At 47.2% G+C, this 21,523-nt stretch overlaps 1 protein-coding gene across 1 annotated transcript; it reads right to left on the bottom strand.

The window, feature by feature from the left end:
• Nucleotides 1–1,231: 1,231 nt before the first annotated feature.
• On the bottom strand, nucleotides 1,232–9,291 carry LOC123802280 (P antigen family member 3-like). The gene is made up of 5 exons (XM_087859490.1): nucleotides 9,192–9,291; nucleotides 6,134–6,216; nucleotides 5,584–5,692; nucleotides 3,368–3,493; nucleotides 1,232–1,365 (listed from the first exon to the last, which is right to left on the bottom strand). The coding sequence occupies exons 2-5, from the start codon at nucleotides 6,206–6,208 to the stop codon at nucleotides 1,343–1,345; spliced, it is 333 nt and encodes a 110-aa protein (XP_087715616.1). The 5' UTR covers nucleotides 6,209–6,216; nucleotides 9,192–9,291; the 3' UTR covers nucleotides 1,232–1,342.
• Nucleotides 9,292–21,523: the final 12,232 nt, after the last annotated feature.

The raw sequence follows: 21,523 nt of genomic DNA, 5'->3' as shown, positions 1-21,523 counted from the left end.
AATCACACCCTCCTGCAACATTGAATGATCTGCTGTATACCAGACTTCAAAATCTGAAGAAATAGCTCTCCTGCCCTGCCACCTGCAAGACTCTATTAAGGCTTTGTCCAGGTAATGCTCTTCCTTTATGGGATAAAGACAGCTTTGCTTGGAAGTGGCCTGGCTCTTATTTGGGAAGTAGAGAATTTGAGAGCTCTGACCTGTGGAATTCCTTTCAGATCTTCTTTACTGTCCCCCCTTTCCAGAGGTTCCTATCCTGTGTGACCACCCCCCTTGGATGTCCCCAACCTGTGGAATTCCTTAGGGATATTACTGAAAGGTGGCCATGCTTCCTTTCTAATCACTGGAGCAGGTCCTGACTACAAATTCCGGGATGCTTACCGAGTCCAGATGAGTTCCCAGGAGAGTTGGTCCACTTCTCCTTGGAGCCAGCCAGGGCAAGACTGCCTGGAAGGTTGGATATCCAGGGTGAAGGAGGACCCAGAATACTGTTGGGGGGCATGCTGCCTTGGTTCGATCCCAAGTTCCTCCCTACTCCGGTGCAGTCAAGCCACCAGCTGGTGGCTCAAGGGGCCAGAACAGTTGGAATCTCGCAGGGCCTCCAGAAATGTTGCAGTAAAATAAGAATCAGAGCAGTGAGAGACCAAGTAGCACTCGGAGAAGTAGGAGAACACAGATTTATTTTACGCCGGCAGTCCCAGATGAGCTCGAGCTCGAAATTCTGGGCCCTGGGCAACGGGGTTACAGTGCTTTTACAGGGGATTGCAGGCAGTCAGGTTCCAAGGACTAAGCTGATTGCTGGTAGGTGGGTTTAAACTGGGGGAGTGGGGGCTACTGCAGGCTGGAACAATAGTGCAGGGTGTCTGTGGCCTTAAGCCTGTTTACAAAAGCAGAAGGGTCTGAAGTATCTCTAGCTTATTGTTAATAACTTTCCATCTTCTGGGGCTTCCTGGCCTGGGCATGCTCTGGTCAATTTTCCTCTTCACTACTACTGAGAAGAAGTTTTTCTTTAAAGATGTATTTATACATTTGAGAGAGAGAGAGGGAGGGAAGGAGGGAGGGAGGGAACAGAGGCAGAGGGACAGAATCTTTCAAGCTGACTCCCCATGGAGCACAGAGCCCAACTCGGGGTCCACCCCATGACCAAGGCATTATGACCTGAGCTGAGACCAAGAGTCAGCTGCTTAAGTGACTGAGCCACCCAGGCACCCCCTACTTAGAATAAGTTTAACACAAGATTTCAAAAGATTCTTTGGAGGAAGTCTGTAAAACTTTATTGAGAGAATTTCAACAGTGAAGTACCGCACATAAGAGTAGTCTGCATGCTTCAGCTTGTCCTTGTTTAAATCTGGGGCTGTCCTTCACCTGTAAGATAAGGACGTAACAGTGGGAAACATTACTCAGCAGAATTGTATTTCGAGTAAACTAATGGTACAGGAAGGACACTATACTTTTCATTGTATAAGACAGAATTCCAAGCATATATTTTACCAGTATGTTTTGAACACACCACACTTTCCACTGGTACAACAAAACACGAAGACAGTTGAGGTTCGCAACACACAAAACTAAAGGAGCCTATTAAAGGTAGTTTCAAATGGAAAGCAAAAACCGAACGTAGTTTTACAAAAACTACATACAACACGCAAAGAACTGAAAAACAAATTTAGGTGTAAGTATCCTTTAAAGGCTTCTTGAACTTGAAATAATATTCTGAATATATGATGCCGAAGTAATAATGCCAAGCTGGTTACTGTTTAAGTGATGTTAGCAGAGAAACTACTAAGTACCACATGTAATTTATTCTTTGTTGCGCTTAAGCGGAAAACTGTTTTTGTCAGCTAGTTGATCCCTTATGCCGTTGATCAAGTAGGGTAACCATTTGCCGTGCCGGTGTGTGCCCTAACGGTGTTCCAGTTTGTCGAATAGATTATATGGTCACGTACTTCACACCTGTCAGAATGGGTAAAACTAACAACCCAGGAAACAAGAGATGTAGGCGAGGATGTGGAGAAAGGGGAACCCTCTTACACTCTTGGTGGGAATGCAAACTGGTACAGTCCCTGTGGAAAACCGTATGGAGGATCCTAAAACAGTTAAAAAGAGAACTAACCACCTTGTGACCCAGCAGTTACAAGAGGAGGTTTTTACCCAAGGGACAGAAAACTACAGAGTCAAAGGGCTACAAGCACCCCAATGTTTATACCAGCATTATCAACAATAGCCAAACTATGGAAAGAGCCCAAACGTCCATCAACTGATGAATGGGTAAAGAAGAGGTGGTATATGGTGGAATATGACTCAGCCATCAAAATGGTGCAATCTTGCCATTTTCAACGATGTGGATGGACCTAGAGTGTATTTTGCTAACGAAATAACCAGTCAGAGAAAAACACATAGCATGATTTCATTCATATGTGGAATTTAAGAAACAAAACATATGAACATACGGGATGGAAAAAAAAAAGAGGGAAACAAACCATGAGTCTCTTAACTACAGAGAACAACCTGAGTGTTGATGGAGGAAGATGGGTCGGGAATGGGCTAAATGGGTGCTGGGTATTAAGGAGGCACTTGTTGTGATCTAACTGGGTGTTAGATGTAACTGATGAATCACTGAATTCTACTCCAGACATCAATATTACACTACATGTTAACTAACTAGAATTTAAATAAACATTTGGGAAAAAAACCAACAGCAGCAGGAATAGGTATCCTAGTCTCCACAGGGAAGCCCATGGAGCAACCATTGTGTTTTGTTGTTTTCAGCGGCAGTCAAATCTCAATTCACATGTTAAAATTTGACCAAAGACGTTGTCTGATAAAAAAAATCATGCGAAATGGAACATCTTTGTATTCTACATATGGCAGCCAACAGAACCACAGAATACACAAGTCAGCATTATAAATGAGTGTAATATATCTGAATTGAATTCCATATATATATGAGTAAACATGGGTCCAACGTTAAGGGATTCTCCGAGAATCACACAAGTTATGTTAGAGCTGGTAGTAGAACCTACTTCAGTGCCTCAGCATAATATTTAATCCAGATGAATATTGTGTTTGATAAAAGCAGAACCTACAAAAGTATCTCAATATTATCAGGTCTCTGCCAGATTATTTATACTCAAAAAAAGGAACTGTTTTCATATTTTATGATTCAATAAGGCTTTGACCCAGTTTGTTTCTATGTCCACTAGTGTGTAAGTCAGGCCGTCAGGATGTTCGGGTTTGAAATACTGGGGACAGTGTCTTCATAGGTAAACTCTGTTTTGAATGTATCCTGAAAGTTATATCTATTTAAATAAAGATAGAATATTCAGGAAAAGACCCTCATACTTTGCACTGTGAATGGATAACATACCTGCTTCCGGCATTTTAATGGGCTCTAAGAAGGGCAGGCTTGTCCCCTTGACCTCAGGGTCATCTTCAGTTATATCCCCAGCCTTTGCCTGAGGCAGCTCCTGGAGATCAGCCTCCAGGTCCGGTCCTTGAAACACAAACGTAATCAAAATTTAAGCAGTGAATATGAAATACAAATAAATAAGAGCCTATAGGCTAGTGTGATAAAAAAAAAGATGTGATGGAAACATGCATTGCCCATCCTTGTTTCCCTGTAGTATGATATGTTTTATTTTAAGTGATTTTCTAAAGATAAAGCCCACTGCACTTCATTTCCTTTATATTACCATAGTGTTCTAAGAAAAGAGAGCATCAGCTAACTACGAAATCAAGTCTATACCATGCGTAAGAGTTTATTTAAAAGTAGAATGTAGTTTTCTGAAGGATTAGCTGAGTGTGCGTGTGGGCCTGTCACAAATCCTACACTAGTGACACCCATTCCGTATTAGGGCAACCTGCAAGTTATTTTGTCAAATCTTACTAGTTTGATTTAAGTGCAAAGTCCCTGTAGGGAACTTAGGATAAAGGAGTCATGCACAGAACAAAGGTCCAAAATCAACAGCAAAACATTAGTGATTAACAGTCCAACTACTGTCTTACAGTGAGAATACAGGAGGTAGAGTGGAAAGAAATTAATGGACTTTGTTGTCAGGAAGAGGTTCGTGGAGCCCTTTTTTTTAAAGATTTTACTTATTTATTTATTTGAGAGAGAGATAAAGATAGTGAGAGAGAGCACAAGCAAGGAGGAGAGGGAGAAGTAGGCTCCCCATTGGGGAGGGAGCCCAATGTGGGACTCAATCCCAGGACCCCTAGGATCATTGACCTGAGCTGAAGGCAGACTATTTACCCACTGAACCACTCAGGCGCCCCTTGTGGAACCCTCTTAACTGCAAATTTCTAACATAACCCATGGCCTGAATGGTGTCAATAATTCACCACAAGTACTTGGTGAAAAGGCTATATTTGGAAGACACTCCTTTCTTATTTCATGATCATTTAAGATACTTTTGATTTTCCTACTCATAAAGGTATTTCAATACCTTTTAAAGCCACTTAAAAATCATACTAATATAGTGACCCTAAGGCCACTTTCCTGAATTACCCAGCTCTTACGAAACGTACCGTATCATACGAATAATCAGACAGTGGCGCTCATTCATTGAGCTCTTTCCTGGAGTCTCTCTCCTGCTCCTCTGAACTAGATTGATTCCTGTACCAGTAGTAAGCTACTTTACAGTACGGACACCTCTGAGTAGTAAGCATTCTATACAAAACCATGCACTTGTTTGTACCACAACACAGATGGTAGGAAGAACACAAACCTCTTTAAAAATTCTTATTTTAGGTAATCTCTACACTCAGTATGGGCCTTGAACTGTCGACCCCGAGGTCAAGAGTCACACGCTCTAGGTTCCAGCCAGGTTCCCCATGAACACAAACCTTGTAACAAAAACTGAATTACCTCTCCATGTGTCAAGCGGTCTTTGGCAAGCCACAATCCCTGAGCCTTAGTTTTCTCATTTATAAAATGGGGCTTCCATCCCAATGCAACCCGGCTTTATTCCACATGTCATCGGATATGCTGACCTGGCACTCTGCCTATGCTGCTGAAAACTGCTTAAGCTTTGGATGAAATGAGTGAAAAGGCCACACAGAAATGTTCTAAGAAGAACAAATTAAACCAGTGAAACGATGTATAGTTTTGTAGTTAGTGAAACATTTTCCTCTAATTTAGGAAAGACTGCATTTTCAAGCACACCAATTCATTCTTGAGGAAGCAGGGGAGATTCATTACAGCAAAGGACTACATGAAGCTGCACACGACACTCTCTTCACATTTTCAGCCCATTTTCCGGAAATGACTGAGATTCTCTTCTCATGTGTTCTTTCCTGTTCTTTTTTTTTTTTTATCAGACTTTCCACTGTTTTTATTTTAATATCTTATGTTTTAGAGACTTATTTTCTATTGTTCCAATTCTTCTTATTTCCATGGTATCACAGGTAATACATTTATTTTTTTATAATAATATTTTTTATTATATTATGTTAGTCACCATACAGTACATCCCTGGTTTTTGATGTAGAGTTCGATGCTTTACTCCTGTTCTGGGACGTCATAACACATGATGCACACACACCCCCTGCCCCCGCAGACATTCTGCGACCCTTTCCCTTCACCTTGAGCCACAGGTGCTCCTTCAACTTCCTTCCCTTGATCAGGTATAATGTCCTGACTCGCAGGTGGTACCTCCTTCTGTTTTGGGTGCTCATCACTGGGCTGCTGCTCCTAGGGGTGTGTGTGTATGTGCACAGATAAAAACGTGTTTCGTTAATACATGCTAACAGAATAAATATACATTACACATTTTGCTATCAAATAATGAATAAGCACAAAGAGACTCCCACGTCATGATTCTATGGACTTGTTCTGAAAAGTTACTCTCCCACAGAGCGGCTACTCTAACAAGAAGTAGCCACAAGCACTTTGGAGTCTACTGTAAAGGATGCTGGGATGGGCATGCACATTTGGTCGTTAATAACCGTGACAAAGAAGCCATAGGGTGTATTTCCACAGGCAACAGAAACATGGATTCCTTCTGGTTCAATGTTTCCTTCCCTCTAGCAGCAGAGAAGCTTTTATCACTGCATCTGTATGTTTGCAGCTCCTCAAAATTTTCAGAGCAATAAATGTATGGCACTCAAAAACATCGGATCTGGAAGTACTCACGGCCACATGCTGGTTAGACCCTCGATCATCCTTTCTTTGACTGGACTTGGATCTTGATCTGACTCGGCCACTCATAGTTCACCCTGAAAGGAGAATATTGGTATTTGGAAAACGTACTCTAAAGGAGAGGTATACCTCTTCCAAGGCCAAAAAGGTTTCATTTTTTTTTTACCTTGAAAATACTTTGAAAGCCAACCTAGTTCATGGAATTGTCTCAAGACCATGAGATTGACACATGGCAGACAGCATTATTGCCATTTTGGAGAAAACCTGTATACAGAATTTAGCTGACTTTCTCAAGAACACAAACCTATATTTTGATATTAACTTCCATTGTTTTGTCTCATGGTCTTGAGACAATTCCATGAACTAATCATCATGAATGCTATTTGGAAATCATAAAGAATTCTACAAGTTCAAGCGCTGGGAAATATTAATACATCTGGGGCTGTAGGAAGTTCTGTTCATCTTAATAAACTTACAGAGATGTGCACTTTGAAGGTAGACCTCCAAACCTCCTTCTTTCCTGGAAAAATAACCCAGGGTAATTGCCCAAATAACTGCAAATCTGAAGCATCAGCTTTCTACAGTCAGCACATTTTTGTAGTACAATGAGAAGCTCATAGTCTGAGAAATTGTTGAATGACCCCCTCTTTCCGTTTTCTATATCTCCCACCTACTCCAATTCTCATTAGAATGAGAGCCTCTTCTTATAAGGTAGTCAAGAAGGAAATGTTAATTTATCTAAGGCCTATCAACTTCCATATGCCCCCAATGAAATCTCTTCTTCCCCCAACCCCACCAACTTGCAAAACCTACTCCTTTTCCCGTGTACAATGCACCTGACCACATTTCTATAATCCCCAGAAATTGTGTTTGAAGGATAAAGAATAACTAGTATTTTCTAGTTTCTAATTTCTGGACCAAGAAATTAGAAAGAAGACCAGAATGATACCAAACCACATGATAAGGGTCTTATCATACAGGCAAGTGGATTATCATTGAAGGTTTTTTAAAGGAGGGATATAATTTTTTTAAGTGATGTTTTAGCAAGATGAATCTAGATTTGGTAAGCAGAATGTATTGAAAGGAGTCAAGTAACAGAAATCTCCCAGATGAAAGTCTATTGACGTGGTTCAGGCAAGTGGAGGTGAGGTCGTGAGAGCAGTAAGAATAGAACAGAAATAGGAAAGTCAGAAATAGAATACAGTTGTGAAGAAAATGAAAATATGGGATAGGGCACGGTGAGTTTAAGATGACAGTAGGATCCAAACAGAAATGTCAGGCGTATACAACTGAAAGTGCAAGACTGGGAAGCAGAAGAATGGCTTGAAACAATTATTTTGGGGAGAATATTCCATCGATGTTGTCACAGGTTTTGTGTAATTGCCTTTGCCAAAAGAGTGTAATGAGTTTATTTAATAATATACTTAACGATTTAATATATCAGAAATATCTTTTCAGCATGTAAACAATATTAAAAATTTCTGAGATGCTTTACACTCTTTTTCCCATGCTCTTCAAAATGTTTTTTTCCACAATCTTCAAAATCCAGTCTGGATTTTGCACTTACAGAACATCTATCTCAGTTTGGGCTAGCCATATCACAAGTACTCAGTGGCTACTCACCTATGGGTAGGGACTACAGTATTGTACAGTGCAACTCTAGATAATACCTTCCCACTTCTCATAGCTTAGCATCCATAGCAGAAAGCTGTAGGGTAAGGAAAAACTGATTGCCAAGACAGAAAATGTGAGAAGGTGTATAAAAGTAGGTTTGCCTATGTACATATATGTGTGTTGGTATTTATGTGTACTTGTAATGACATTTATTGAATTTTTATTATATGCCGGGCAATGAATTAAGCATTTTACATATATTAGTATGTTAACACAGCTGAAACTACTCTGTGGAGTAAGTACTATGACTATTATTCCCATTTTATGAATTAAAAAATAGTCTTCCTAAGATTAAGTAACATTTTCCAAAACGACACAGTACATAAGTAACTCTGAAAAAGTTATTTCATCCCAGAATCTTTGTACTTAAGGTATATTAAGATTTGTGGGATTTATTTTATTGACTTTCTTTTCTGGCAAAATGCTAAAGGCCGGAGCTATTATTATCTAATAACACATTGTGAGCAATTTTTCATATTACAAAATAATATTCAAAATTATGACTGTAATGATGGTGCACAAAATATCACATGAATAAATAATTTATTTAATCATTAAAAAAAAAAGAAAGCCAATCTAGTATGAGGAAAGCGTACACGCTGCGATCATACCAAATACACGGGATGCAAGATCGTTTCCATCAGCCAGGCTGGCCGTGAAATCACCTTACGGACAGGCTAAAACACGAGGCTTAGTCTCACAGCTAGATTGCCCAGTACAAAGGCGTTTGAGAAAATAGTGCTGGACATTGAAACCTGAGTCACTGCTGCTTTGGTCACTTTCCCATTTACTCATTTTACCGCCTTAAATAAGGTTTTGTTGGAACACAGAGAAAGAAACAATCTTTCGCATTCCGCCTGTGGCTGTGTTCGCACTACGAGGGTTCCGGTGTCTAGCGGCGCAACACACCCACGGGCCGCCTCCTACCCTGATACTCTGCAAAGTGCACTACAAATCTCGGGAGACCCAGTTACAAGCCCCCAGCATTCCCCACTTCCTGGCCTTTCCCATACCGCCTGGTCTGCTCCCTGCCCAGGGTCCCACTGAGATTCCTGGCCTCTGTGTTCTGCCGGCAGTTGCAGGTGCTTCCATTACTCAGATAGCTCAACTAAGCAGGGAACAGGACCCCCACCCCCGGGGCCAGGCCTCGCCCCGTCGACATCTCCCCTCCAAGCCCACTATCCTCACTTGCTCCGGCCCCAACACGAAGATGAGCAAAATGGCGGCCGCAAAGCCTGTGAGGAGAAGGGCGCTAGCTCTTCCGAACATCCACCTAGGATGCCAGAGATCTACTGTCCCCACCTGCCCGACGCCCACTGACTCCGCCTCCATTCTAGCTCACACTCAGTCTCCTGAAAGGACTGATCTGGGGACCTACCAGTTGAATTCAGGTAGCGAGAAAGCTCAGGGCAGAGAGAACACGACCGCCTCAATCGATCTCAGCTCCGCTCACAGAACACGGGCGGCAATGCGCATGCCCAGCAACAGTCGCTCAGGGCAATGAGCATGCGCACTGTTCTCTCACAGCAATGAGCACGCGCAGAGAGTTGGGCGCGTGCAGGGTGGGTTGAGGTTTTCCCGCCTGTGCTGCTTCAGAGAATGGCAACCACGGGGTCTGCCCAGGAGAAGAACAGAGGCTTCAACAGTTTGTTTTTCAAAACACCAGTCTCTCCTATGCATCCAGATACTTTGAGGACAGACAGCCCCACTTTACCCTTAGTGCATAAGGTGTCTCAAAAAAAAAAAAAAAAAAAAGCGCCGAGACAGAAATAGATGTGAAGCATTTTAATCCGAGTTTCATACGTGCTTTGATTTGCCATTTCCTCCTTTGCTTTTGGATGTTGTGTCACACTTGAATGAATGGGCTCACCTCTGTATGATAAATACAATAACAACCTGTTTTCTTTACATTTCTGTTTGTGCTACTGCACATTGAAATCTCTGCACTGGTAGCTCATTTCTCTCTATACAACTGTGTTCATTCAGTCCATGATCGTTTCAGAAATACCCACAGATACTGGTCTTGGGGTTAAGGCTCATTCCATGGTCACATGGCATGCAGCAGTAGTGTCTATACTCCTCAAATTCTGCACTTCCCCCCAAAAAAAGCCAGGCAACTTCCAAGCAAAGCTGTCTTTATCCCATAAAGGGAGAGCACTACCTGGACAGAGCCCCTATTCAATAGAGTCTTGGAGGTGGCAGGGCAGGAGGGATATTTCGTCAGATTTTGAAGTCTGGTATACAGCAGATCGTTCAGTGTTGCAGGAGGGTGTGATTAAGATTGGGTGACAATCATGATAGCATGGTTTAGGTTTGGAGGACACAACAAGGGAAGAATGTTCTTCCTAAAGATTTTTACTTATTTATTTGAGAGCAAGAGAGCACAAGCAGGGGGAGAGGCAGACGGAGAGGGAGAAGCAGACTCCCCACTGAGCTGGGAGCCCAACGCAGGGCTCGATCCTAGGACCTGGAGATCATGACCTGAGCCGAAGGCAGATGCTTTACCATCTGAGCCACCCAGGTGCCCCACAAGGCAAGAATTTTAAGACCAAAAGTTCAATGTTTCTTGTGGTTGAAAAAGGTCCTGGGGAGCCTGGGTGGCTCAGGGCGTGATCTCGGGGTCCGGGAATCGAGACCCGCATTGGGCTCCCTGCTCTGCTGGAAGCCTGCTTCTTCCTCTCCCACTCCCTCTCCTTGTGTTCCTTCTCTTGCTAGCTGTCCCTCTCTCTCTCTGTGTAAAATAAATGAATAAAATTAAAAAAAAAAAAAAACCTACAATGAGGCAGCATGCCACCTGACGGGATTCTGGGTCCTCCTTCACCCCAGAGTTCCAACCCTCTGGGCAGTCTTGCCCTGGCCTGACTCCGAGGAGAAGTGGACCAACTCACCTGGCAACTCATCTGGGCTCGGTAAGCATCGCGGGAATCTGTGGTCAGCACCCGTTCCAGTGAGCAGACGGGAAGCCCGGCCACCGTCCAGGAATCTCTGTGAGGAGTTCCACAGGCTGGGGATCTCTCACGGGGGGAGGTCCCGCAGGACAAGAGCCTCCCAAAAGGGGGGACCAGGAAGGAATTTCCAAAAGGAATTCCACAGGTCGGAGGCCTCCCAGGGAGGAGGTCCTGTAATAAATTGGATGTGAATGCGTGAGTGAATGAGCGGCCTGTTTGTGTTTGTGGCTCCACGGTCTTGAGACCACGGAGTCTGAGTGGGCCCCAACCTGTTTCCGTGGTGACCTCATAGGGTCTAAGGCGAGCCCTTCGGGATGCCACTGCAGGGCTTATACGGACTCACTATGGCTAAGAGGCACCCACGTCTTCTCCGGGAGAGCGGACAGGTGGGCATCTGATTGGTCTCTCCTTTGGAGGGGCACCCATCCTTTGGTTTGTCTTTGCGCCATCAACCAGGGAGGGATCACATAGGGTGGACAAGAGAGCCTCTGTTCATCATAGGCAGAAGTTCTTCAAGACCTACAGTCCTAGAGTGTATGCTCAAAATTTTTAAGTAGGGATTTCTCAGGAGATTATGGGATCAAAATGTGTCCTAGATAATTACGTGCACTATGTGAACTGGAATGGCCCACCTTTGGGTGGTCAGGCCCTCAGAGGGTACCTTAGACCTACCCACTGTTCAGGCCATTTATAGAGTTGTGGTCGGGACTTTTGGACACCCTGACCAATTTCCCATATATTGATTCTTGGCTTCAGATAGCCCAGACTCTGCCCCCATGGGTCCGATTCTGCGCTAATGGGAAGGGCCAGAGTAGGATATTTGTAACCCAAGTGAAAGAGCCCAAAGGCTATAAGAAAGCAAAGCCTGTTTATCAGGGAGACCCAGAGACTGAGGACAATCTGTTCATGCCCCCGCCATATGCCCCGAATGTACCACCACTGATGCCCCACCCTCCAGATAGCCCACCGCCTTCGGTGAGCCCACCTCAGACTTCTCAACAACCACCACGCCCAAGGGGAACTCTGAGCTTGCCCCCATCCTGGAGCCCCAGTCCCCAGTCCAGGAGCCAATGTCTACGCTTGTCTCAGGCTCCAGTTCTTCTAGCCACGGCTCTCCAGATGCCACCCCATGAGATGCAAGGGCCACAACAGATAAACTCTGACAACACCATCCAGCCCGGGCACTCCATTCTCATCTATCAGCCCTTTAGTACCACCGACCCTCTGAACTGGAAAAACCATACACCGCCATACTCAGAGAAGCCTCAGGCCATGGCTGACCTCCTGGAGTCCCCGTTCCAGACCCACCAACCCACTTGGGATGATTGCCGCCAGATTCTCCTGACGCTCTTCAACACAGAAGAACGCCGACGGATCCTCACCGAGGCACATCGTTGGCTCCAAGGCCAGCCCCCGTCAGGAGCCCTAAACGCAGAATCATGGGCCCTAGAGGCAGCACCCGACACTCGACCCAGCTGGGATTTCCGTACAGCTGAGGGACTAGGTGCCCAAAGTTAATACCGTACAGCTCTTCTGCAGGGACTCAGAGGAGGGGCAAAGAAGCCAACCAACATGTCTAAAACTGCGGCAGTTATCCAGAAATTAGAAGAATCACCAACTGACCTCTACGAGAGGCTATATGAGGCCTTCTGAGTGTACACCCAATTTGATGCAGAGGCCCCAGAGAACCAGCGAATGGTCAGTTCAGCATTTGTGACTCTATCATATGCCGATATTCACCAGAATCACCAGAAGCATGAAGGCTTCGCCGGCATGAATGCTACCCAGCTGATAGAAGTGGCGAATAAGGCCTTTGCAAATCGAGACCATGAGGCCAAACGAGAAGCAGACAAAAGGATGAATACTAAGGCATCATTGTTGGCCACAGCCCGGGGAAGGTCGGACCCAACTAGACAGTCGGCCCCACTGAAAAAGGGGGGACCCAATAGCAAGGCCCCACTCTGACGAGATTGATATGCCTATTGTAGGGGTCTGGCCACTGGAAAAACAAATGCCCCCACTGTAAGGAACCAACCCAAGGGCCTGACAAAATTACTTCAGAAAACAGAAAAACAAGGTGGCAGCCTGAGCCCGAAATGCGAGACCTTATCGGTTTAGCTGGGGCTGAGTCAGACCAGGGGAGACCAGGCTCCTTTTTATTAGGTCCCCGGGAGCCCATGGTCAAAATGAAGGCGGAGGGCCAACCGTTGACGTTCATGGTGGACACAGGCACTGAGCATTCAGTGGTTACCACACCCGTGGCCCCACTCACAGGGCGTAAGGCCACAATCGTCAGGGCAACTGGTTCCCAAACTACCCGCCAGTTCTGTGGACCCCGAGCATGCCAACTGGGGCGCCATACACTAACTCATGAATTCCTATACCTACCAGAATGCCCCGTTCCCCCATTAAGCAGAGACTTACTGACAAAGCTCGGGGCCCAGATGGCCTTTATCCAAGGAGGGCCTACCAGCCTCAGCCTGGGAAGGCCAAATTCCCTCATCATGGCAGTAACTGTACCTGCAGAAAATGAATGCCGAGTTTACTGCCAAGAGAAAGGAGCCCCCACAGTACCAACCAGTCTGTTGGATGAGTTCCGTGACGTGTGGGCCAAAAATTGACCTCCCTGGCCTGGCACTTAACCACGCGCCTATCGTGGTGGATCTTAAGCCAGGGGCCCTCCCGGTCCGACGCAGACAATATCCAGTGCCCCGGGAGGCACTGCTGAGGATTCAGGCCCACTTACAACGACTAAAGGATGCAGGAATACTGATAGAGTGCCAATCGCCATGGGACACCCCACTGTTACCAGTCAAGAAAACAGGAGGAAGTGACTATGGACCTGTCCAAGGCTTCCAGGCAGTCAACAGTGCCATTGTTATACTACACCCAGTGGTCCCCAACCCCTGTACTCTTCTAAGCCTCCTGCCCCCACAAGCAAGCCGGTTTACCTGTTTGGACTTAAAGGATGCTTTCTTCTGCCTCCGCGTGGCTCCGGCTAGCCAGTCGATGTTTGCCTTCGAACGGGAGGACCCCCACACTGGGAGAAGGACACAGATGACTTGGACCAGACTGCCACAGGGGTTCAAGAACTCACCCACAATATTTGGAGAAGCCCTGGCGGTGGACCTATCCACCTTCCCAACAGAAAATCCCCACTGCACCCTGCCCCAGTACGTGGGCGACCTACTCTTGGCAGGCTCCAGCCGAGAGCATTGCTGGAAAGGGATGAGGGCATTACACACCCGACTCTCTGAAACCGGCTACAAGGTTTCCTGGAAGAAAGCGCAAATCTGCCAGCCAGAGGTCCGATACCTCGGGTTTGTCATCTCCAAGGGGCGACGTGCCCTAGGCCCAGAGAGAAAGCAGACAATCTGTTCTATCCCACAACCTAAGACCAAAAAGGAAGTCCGAGAATTCCTGGGAGCAGCAGGTTTCTGCCGCATCTGCATACCTGGATTCTCAGCTCTGGCAAAGCCACTACATGAGGCCACGGCAGGATCAGGCAAGGACCCTCTACACTGGGGACAGGATCAGGAAAAGGCCTTTCAGAAAATGAAGAAACTGCTGGCCAGCGCCCCTGCGTTGGGACTGCCAGATGTAACACGGCCATTCAACCTCTTTGTTCATGAAAGAAACGACACAGCCCTGGGAGCCCTCACCCAGACAGTGGGTCCCTGGCAGCGGCCGGTGGCTTACCTGTCAAAACGCCCGGATCCGGTGGTGTCAGGGTGGCCACCATGTCTCCGGGCCCTAGGTGCCACAGGGGCCATGATTAGGGAAGCTGATAAACTCACCTTAGGACAGGATATCAACGCCAAAGTTCCCCATGCAGTCATGGCCCTAATGAATGGACAGGGACACAAATGGCTGACCAGCTCCAGAATGGCCCTTTACCAAGGACTGCTATGTGAGAACCCCTGAGTCAGGCTTGAAACCTTGCAGACTCTAAACGCTGCCACCTTCCTGCCAGCAGAGGAAGGACCTCCCGATCATGACTGTGAAGAAGTGATAGACGAGGTTTGCTCCAGCAGACCAGACTTGACGGAAGTCCCCCTCTCAGACCCTGGACTTGAGCTCTTCACGGACAGAAGCAGCTTCATTCGAGAAGGACAACGGAAAGCCGGATTTGCAGTAACTCCTGTCGATTACATTATACAGGCCGAAGCCTTACCCCAAGGAGGGTCTGCACCGCGAACCCAACACTGGGCATTAATCCAAGCGCTAAGACATGCAAAAGGAAAACGAGGAAACGTCTATACCGATTCAAGGTATGCCTTTGCCACCCTACATGTACACGGGGCCATTTACAAGGAGATAGGGCTCTGGACAGCGGGGGCGGGGGGAGGATATACAAAATAAGGAAGAAATCCTCCAACTGCTGGAAACAGTCTGGGAACCATCTCAGGTAGCAGTCATTCGCTGTAGAGGCCACCAGAGGGGCCCAGTCCATGTCATTAGGGGAAACCGCGTGGCTGACCAGGCAGCAAGGGAGGCAGCAGAAAAACAGAGCTCCCCCGGGGAACCGGGACGGGCCGCTAAACTCCTGTTACCTCCAGACTTGCCTCCCGTCCCAGATTACACCAAGGAAGAAGAATTGTGGGCAAAAAATGAGGGAGGAATAAAAGGAGAAGGGGGCTGGTGGAAATTGCCTGACCAGAGACTTTTCGTCCCAAGTGCTGTAGCAACTGCCCTACTAAAGCAACAGCACGAGTTGACTCACTTTGGAAAAACAGCCCTGGAGAAACTGCCGGGCAGATACCATTTCGTCCTCAAACTGCCCACCCTGTGCGCCCCAACAAGCGCTAGGTGCGGTATATGGCACGGAATAATGCAAATCAAGGACCAGACCAGGCCCCGGGATGCAAACAACGGGCTCCATGCCATTCGAGGACCTGCAGATAGACTTCACAGAGGTCAGGCCATGCCAAGGATACTGATACCTCTCGGTCCTAGTTTGCACTTACTCAGGGTGGGTTGAGGCTTACCCCACACGCACAGAGAAGGCACACGGAGTCATAAAAGCCCTCTTGAGAGACATCATTCGCAGGTATGGGCTTCCCCTGTCCATCAGCTCAGCAATGGACCGAGATCCATGGCAGAAATAGTCCAAGGCCTAGCCATAAGTTTAAAAGTAAAACGGAAGCTCCACACAGCATATAGACCCCGGAGCTCAGGGAAAGTAGAGCGCATGAACCGGACCCTTAAAACAACTTTAGCCAAGCTCTGCCAGGAAACTCAATCCCCCTGGGTCGGAACATTACCGCTGGCCCTGCTCAGGGCACGCTGTACTCCAAGACCCTCCGGTTACTCCCCCTTTGAGATTCTCTATGGCAGGCCACCCCCCATTCTAAGCAGGCTTGGAGGAGACCTCAAACACATTGCAGACTTAGGAATGTCCCGACAGCTCCAAGCCCTGGGAAAAACCCTATGCCACATCTCCCGAGAAGTTGTAGAAAGGACCCCTATCCCCTTGGGTAATTGGGCATATCCCCACCAACCGGAGGACATGATATGGGTAAAAGGTTGGAAGAAGAAGCCGCTCCACCCTACTTGGACGGGCCCCCATCTAGGAATACTGGCAACTCCCACTGCTGTTAAAGTTGCAAGTATCGCTCCGTGGATCCATCATTCCCGAGTAAAGAAGGCAGCGGCCCCTGCAGACCCAGACGATTGGCAGACAATCTGGGACCCGACCGACCCCCTCAAGTTAAAGATCCGGAAGATGACCCAGCAGCCCACAGCCACCAAGGGGGCCTCTGGCCAAGCTTAACGCCCCGAGGAAACCCGCGGATCCCCCCCTTGAGGAGTCCACGACCTTGCTCCAGTCACAAACCTGGAGGCTGACTGGTCAACGCACGGTGGAAGCTTGAGGAACTCAACGGGGAACATTTGGACACTGAAGTCCCAGTGCCATCCCGTACCAGTAATACTAGTGATATTGTAACCCTTGTGTTCTCTGTGGGTCTAACTGAGTCAGCTCCAGGCGACTGGAATTGGACACAGAAAAATCACTCCAGCCATAGTCTATATAAGTGTAGTGAGTTTATTCGGTGGAATCTACTGCTTCTTAGAACTGCAATGCCCCCCAGCCCCCCCAATTCAAATAAATCTCCTGACGCTAGCGCTGCGGCTGTCAATTATAGGACTAAGCTTGGGCTACCTAGATGACGACATGACTGAGGATGGCCAGCCCCATCAGCCGCAGGCTGTAGAGAAGTTAGGGGGGACCAACCACCTGCCATGTACATGCCAACATTACCACCAGCCCTCTTGGTCAAATATCCTCGATACATGTGCTAGAGCTCACCCGACTCTCTGTCAACACAAGGTCCTGTTCTACATGTCCGGTCGCCCAATGGATCGATGCCACAACTGCTATGCGGCCCTAGTCCCCGGGAATCCCCCACCTCCTCCACGGCCTCTCCCCGCTCCTGTCCAGAAGGCCCATACCCGAACTCTCACTCTGGCTCTAGCCACAGCCATTCCCAAACCACGACAGGCAACACCAACCCCACTGTCTCCCTGCTCTTGTACCTCAGTTTACCCTAGCATGCCGACACAGTGTTATGACCCGAGGGAGGTCACTGTTGACCACAGTAAAGGAAAGCAACTCATGACTGGAAGTATTAAGCCTACGCTATTTTGGGGCTACAGGGATCCAAGATGTCCCGAGTTAAGCGGTCCAACCTGCTGGGAACCTGACCCTTATCGGCCCTTACTGAGGCTCCCTCCTCATCAGGGGCCCCTACCTAAGACCCTCTAGTAAGTGATGTGAGAAAGGAGGTCCACCACCTACTCAACACAACCGACCCTCAGTTGGCCGCAGATTGCTGGCTCTGTCTGCGGACCGGGCCCCTTCAGCTTATAGCAAGCCCCCTGAGTGTCCTTAACCTGAGCAGGCCCACAGTCGACCCTCCCAAGCTGGCAGAGATCAATCCTAAGTCAGCCAATGTATTATTGTCTCATCAGGCCCCTGACTGTGTCCATAATCCTGGGGGAACACATTCAATAGGAAGTCTATCTGCCACCCAATGTCTCCAAACCCACAATTGCCCTTCGCTTGATGGGTGCACGTCTGCCACACCATGGTGCACTCCAGAACCTGGCACCCTTTTCATGTGTGGGAACTGTGTTTACCAATGTTTGCCGGCTAACGGGCCCGGACATGTACGTGGGTGCCTCTTACTCCCCAGGTAGATATAGTCCCCAATAATCAATCCCTTCCCATTCCTCTGTTGGCACACACACGGTCCAAGAGGGCCATCCAAGTCATCCCACTGGTGGTTGGACCAGGCATAACTACAGATGTGGGCGTGGGCACGGGCATAGGAGGAATCGCCTCGTCCTCCTATTACTACAGGCAGCTGTCAGAAAATCTTGCAGAAGATATGGAGCAGGTGGCTAAGTCTGTAATGACTATACAAAATCAGATAGATTCCCTAGCAGCAATAGTACTACAAAATCAGAGGGGCTTAGACCTGCTCACTGCTGAAAAGGGGGGAGTCCGTCTCTTCCTAAATGAGGAATGTTGTTTCTACACGAAGCAGTCAGGGGTAGTCAGAGACATGAGCCTACGATTCCGAGATCGGATTGCTCGCCGGAGACAAGAACTACCAAATTCTTGGGACAGTTGGTATAATGTCTGGGGCTGGGCCACATGGCTCCTTCCCTTAGCTGGCCCTCTCCTCACGATTCTATTGGCACTCCTGTTTGGTCCATGTACTATTAATCTTATCACCCGTTTCATCAGCTCTCGAATGGAATCAATTAGATTGCAACTACTGGTAACTCAGTACAGATCTTTAGACCAACAAAAAGCCCAGTGGAAATGATCGACGCTCATTCTAAAGTTAGAAAAGGCATCGAAAGGGGGGAATGAAGAGGAAAATCACCCAGGCCAGGCTCACCCAGAGCAGGCCCAGGCCGGCAGCCCCCAGTAGATAGAACAAAAGATGACCAGGAGCCAACACCCCCACCCCACCCCCACCCCAGGAACAAGAGATAACCAGCCATTCCTGCTTCTGTACACAAGCACCCCGCAATATTGTTCCCGCCTAAAGCAGTCCCACTCCCCCAATTTAAACCCACCTGCCAGCAACCAGCATAGCCCCTGGAACCTGACCCCCTGCCCCTCCCCTCTAAAAGCCCTGTAACCCCCTTGCCCTGGGCCCAGAATTTGGAGCAGGAGCTCATGTGGCTCCGCTGGTGTAAAATAATTCCGAGTTCTCCTATTCTCCGAGTGTCACTTCGTCTCTAGCCGGTCTGATTCTTATTTTTCCGCAAGATTTCCAGTTGTAGGAGTTTTTGTAGTTGCTCTTTATCAAGGTAAGAAATCTTCCTCCTGCTCCTCCTGGTTTGCCGAATGCTTCTGTCACAAATGGTTTAAATCTGGCATAGCCAGGTGATGAATTTGTTTTTCTTCTCTCCTCCAGGCAGAAGAGAAGGCTTTCCCATTCACAACGGCAACCTTTGGGTGGGCAAAAGAAAAAAAAAAAAAGTTAAAATTTTAGTTTGTCTCTCCTCCAGGGGCGCTGGGAAAATTAAGGCAATTCCCTGGGCTGAAGTAAACCTTTAGATAACCCAGAAGGAAACCGGGAAAATGTTTCCAGCTTTGACTTTAGCTTTGTTGCTGCTCCTGAGGCTACCTCCCAGCATTCTACGGGATCTCCATTCCCATCTGTAATCCAAATCTTATAGTTCCAATGAGGCCAAAAAAAAAAAAAAAAGTAAGATTTAACAGTAGGGTTTTGTTTCGTTTGTTGGTTCTATTGCACCTGGATGTATGATAAAATTGATATAAAGTGTTATATATACTTGCACTATCTTAAATGCTGAAAGAACCATCCCTATCAGGGAAAATAGAAACAAAAAGATACGAAAGGCACATCGTGTTTTAACTTGTGTTTGACTCAGGTGAGCAGATTGGAATTTCGAGTCTGTGAGTATTAAGAAGAAATTATGTCCCTATAACCAGTGGTTTTCCTCAGATTGTTACCTCTGTAAAATGGGAAACAATATCAAAGGGTGGCGATATACAGAGGGAGATAAAATTGGGGGTTTTAAAAGTAGTTTTCAGCTGTTAATGAACTCTTGTAAGATCAGATAGCTCATGCATACAAAGTCATGATTTGTCAGCCAGGTGTGCATGTGTTTGAGCGGGTCAGTTGGATATCATGACTGACAAGATAAAGGGGGCTCGGGATAGCCTTGCTTGTTGCTTGGACCTGAGTCAGGACTCTCTAGCTTGAAGTTTTCTCGCCTTGCTGCTGCTACCAAAGAAAAGCTTCTGGCTTCTTTGGAACCCTGTATTCACAGATCCCAATTCCCTGACCTGGCTCTGGGTTGACACCTGATGTGCCTGCTGTGGGCTCTTTCAGCCTCAGCAGGAGCTGTGCTGCACCGAAAGCAGGCACAGGCTGAGGGAACAGGACTGAGGCTCTGGGACTGTTGCAGATTTAAGACACCCATCTGTGAGCCCACGAACTCGGGAAACATCATGGAAGCTCCTTGAACTGTCCAAGTCATTGCACCAGGAACGGGGCTGGTTCTCTGAGGGGACCATGTAAAATCGACCTTTACTTTAGGTCTATATTTCTGATGCAGGGGCTAGTTGCATTCCTATTTTGGTTCCTGCCACAACTACAAGTTGGGGGAGGACGCGGCACTCTGTGTGTGACCCTCCATCCACTCCTGACAGATCAGGATATCTTACTGCTATTGACTTGGTTTCCACTTTCCAGATCAATAGCAGGATTCAACAATGGACCGATTAGCCTGACTCTACTTCCCTCACCTTTTCCTTGCTGCACACACACTAAAGGAAGGAAGTTTGTTCACTCAGTGCAGCTGTCTCCAGCAGTGGATTAATCTTTTACAGCCTAACCGCTAAATAATTGCTAGAGACAAGAGGGACATGACGTTCTGTAACTCATTCAAATTGGTTTTCAACTTAGGATTTTTATCCGTAGCAATCCTTGAACATGATGGGTCTTTCTGGCTGAGTTATAAACATTTTTATAAAAATGCTTTTGTCCCTCGTTCAGACAACCGTTTCCCTCAAAACCTAGGAGATAATGAAAGAGATGTCGAATATCGATGTCAGGATAAGCCACAATGATTTTCTAACAATAAAGCAAGCATAAAACATGGCAGCTGGGGAGAAGCAAAGGCAGAGAGCAAGGACATTAATGACCTCTGTTTTTCCAAAACGATTCTTGGAGACCTCTCTTGCTGAAGAAATACTCCCAGTGCAGCCTTTCCGATCTGCTGTGAGCACTTTGAGTGCAAACAGAGTGCTGAGTCTGCAGCCACACCTGCCAGAGCTCTGACTATGGGACAAGAGGGGTGGCCCCAGCTCCCAGACTTGCACACAAAGCGCCTTCACGTGCCTTCCACCCTCACAGAGTAGATGGACTGGTGTCACGGGCAGATCAAACTGCTGGGAACTGACTGCTTCCCACAGCCCCTCTGAAACCAAGGGCTGAAAAGAATATTCCAACTGCACAGGGAGTCCTAGAGGGGAAGGTCCCATGGCTGGAGGCCTCATGAGGGCCCCGGTAACCTGAATTGCCTGATTCATGGACGTCCAGCTCTTGGCTCCCTATCAATTGTAAACAGTGCTTCAGGAGTACCACCTGTGTCCTTCCTGTGGGACTACACTGCCTCTGTGAGTGCCCCGACTAGCCCAACACCGCCCCATCCTGGAAGCCTTTCATGTCAGCTTCCACTTCCTCACCAGACTATGCTCTGCCTGAGTTGG

The sequence above is a fragment of the Ursus americanus genome, chromosome X (assembly GCF_024610735.1).
Source record: "Ursus americanus isolate L20-20 chromosome X, mUrsAme1.1.p, whole genome shotgun sequence".
In the NCBI taxonomy this organism is placed as follows: domain Eukaryota; kingdom Metazoa; phylum Chordata; class Mammalia; order Carnivora; family Ursidae; genus Ursus; species Ursus americanus.
This window is presented reverse-complemented; position numbering and strand designations above follow the sequence as displayed.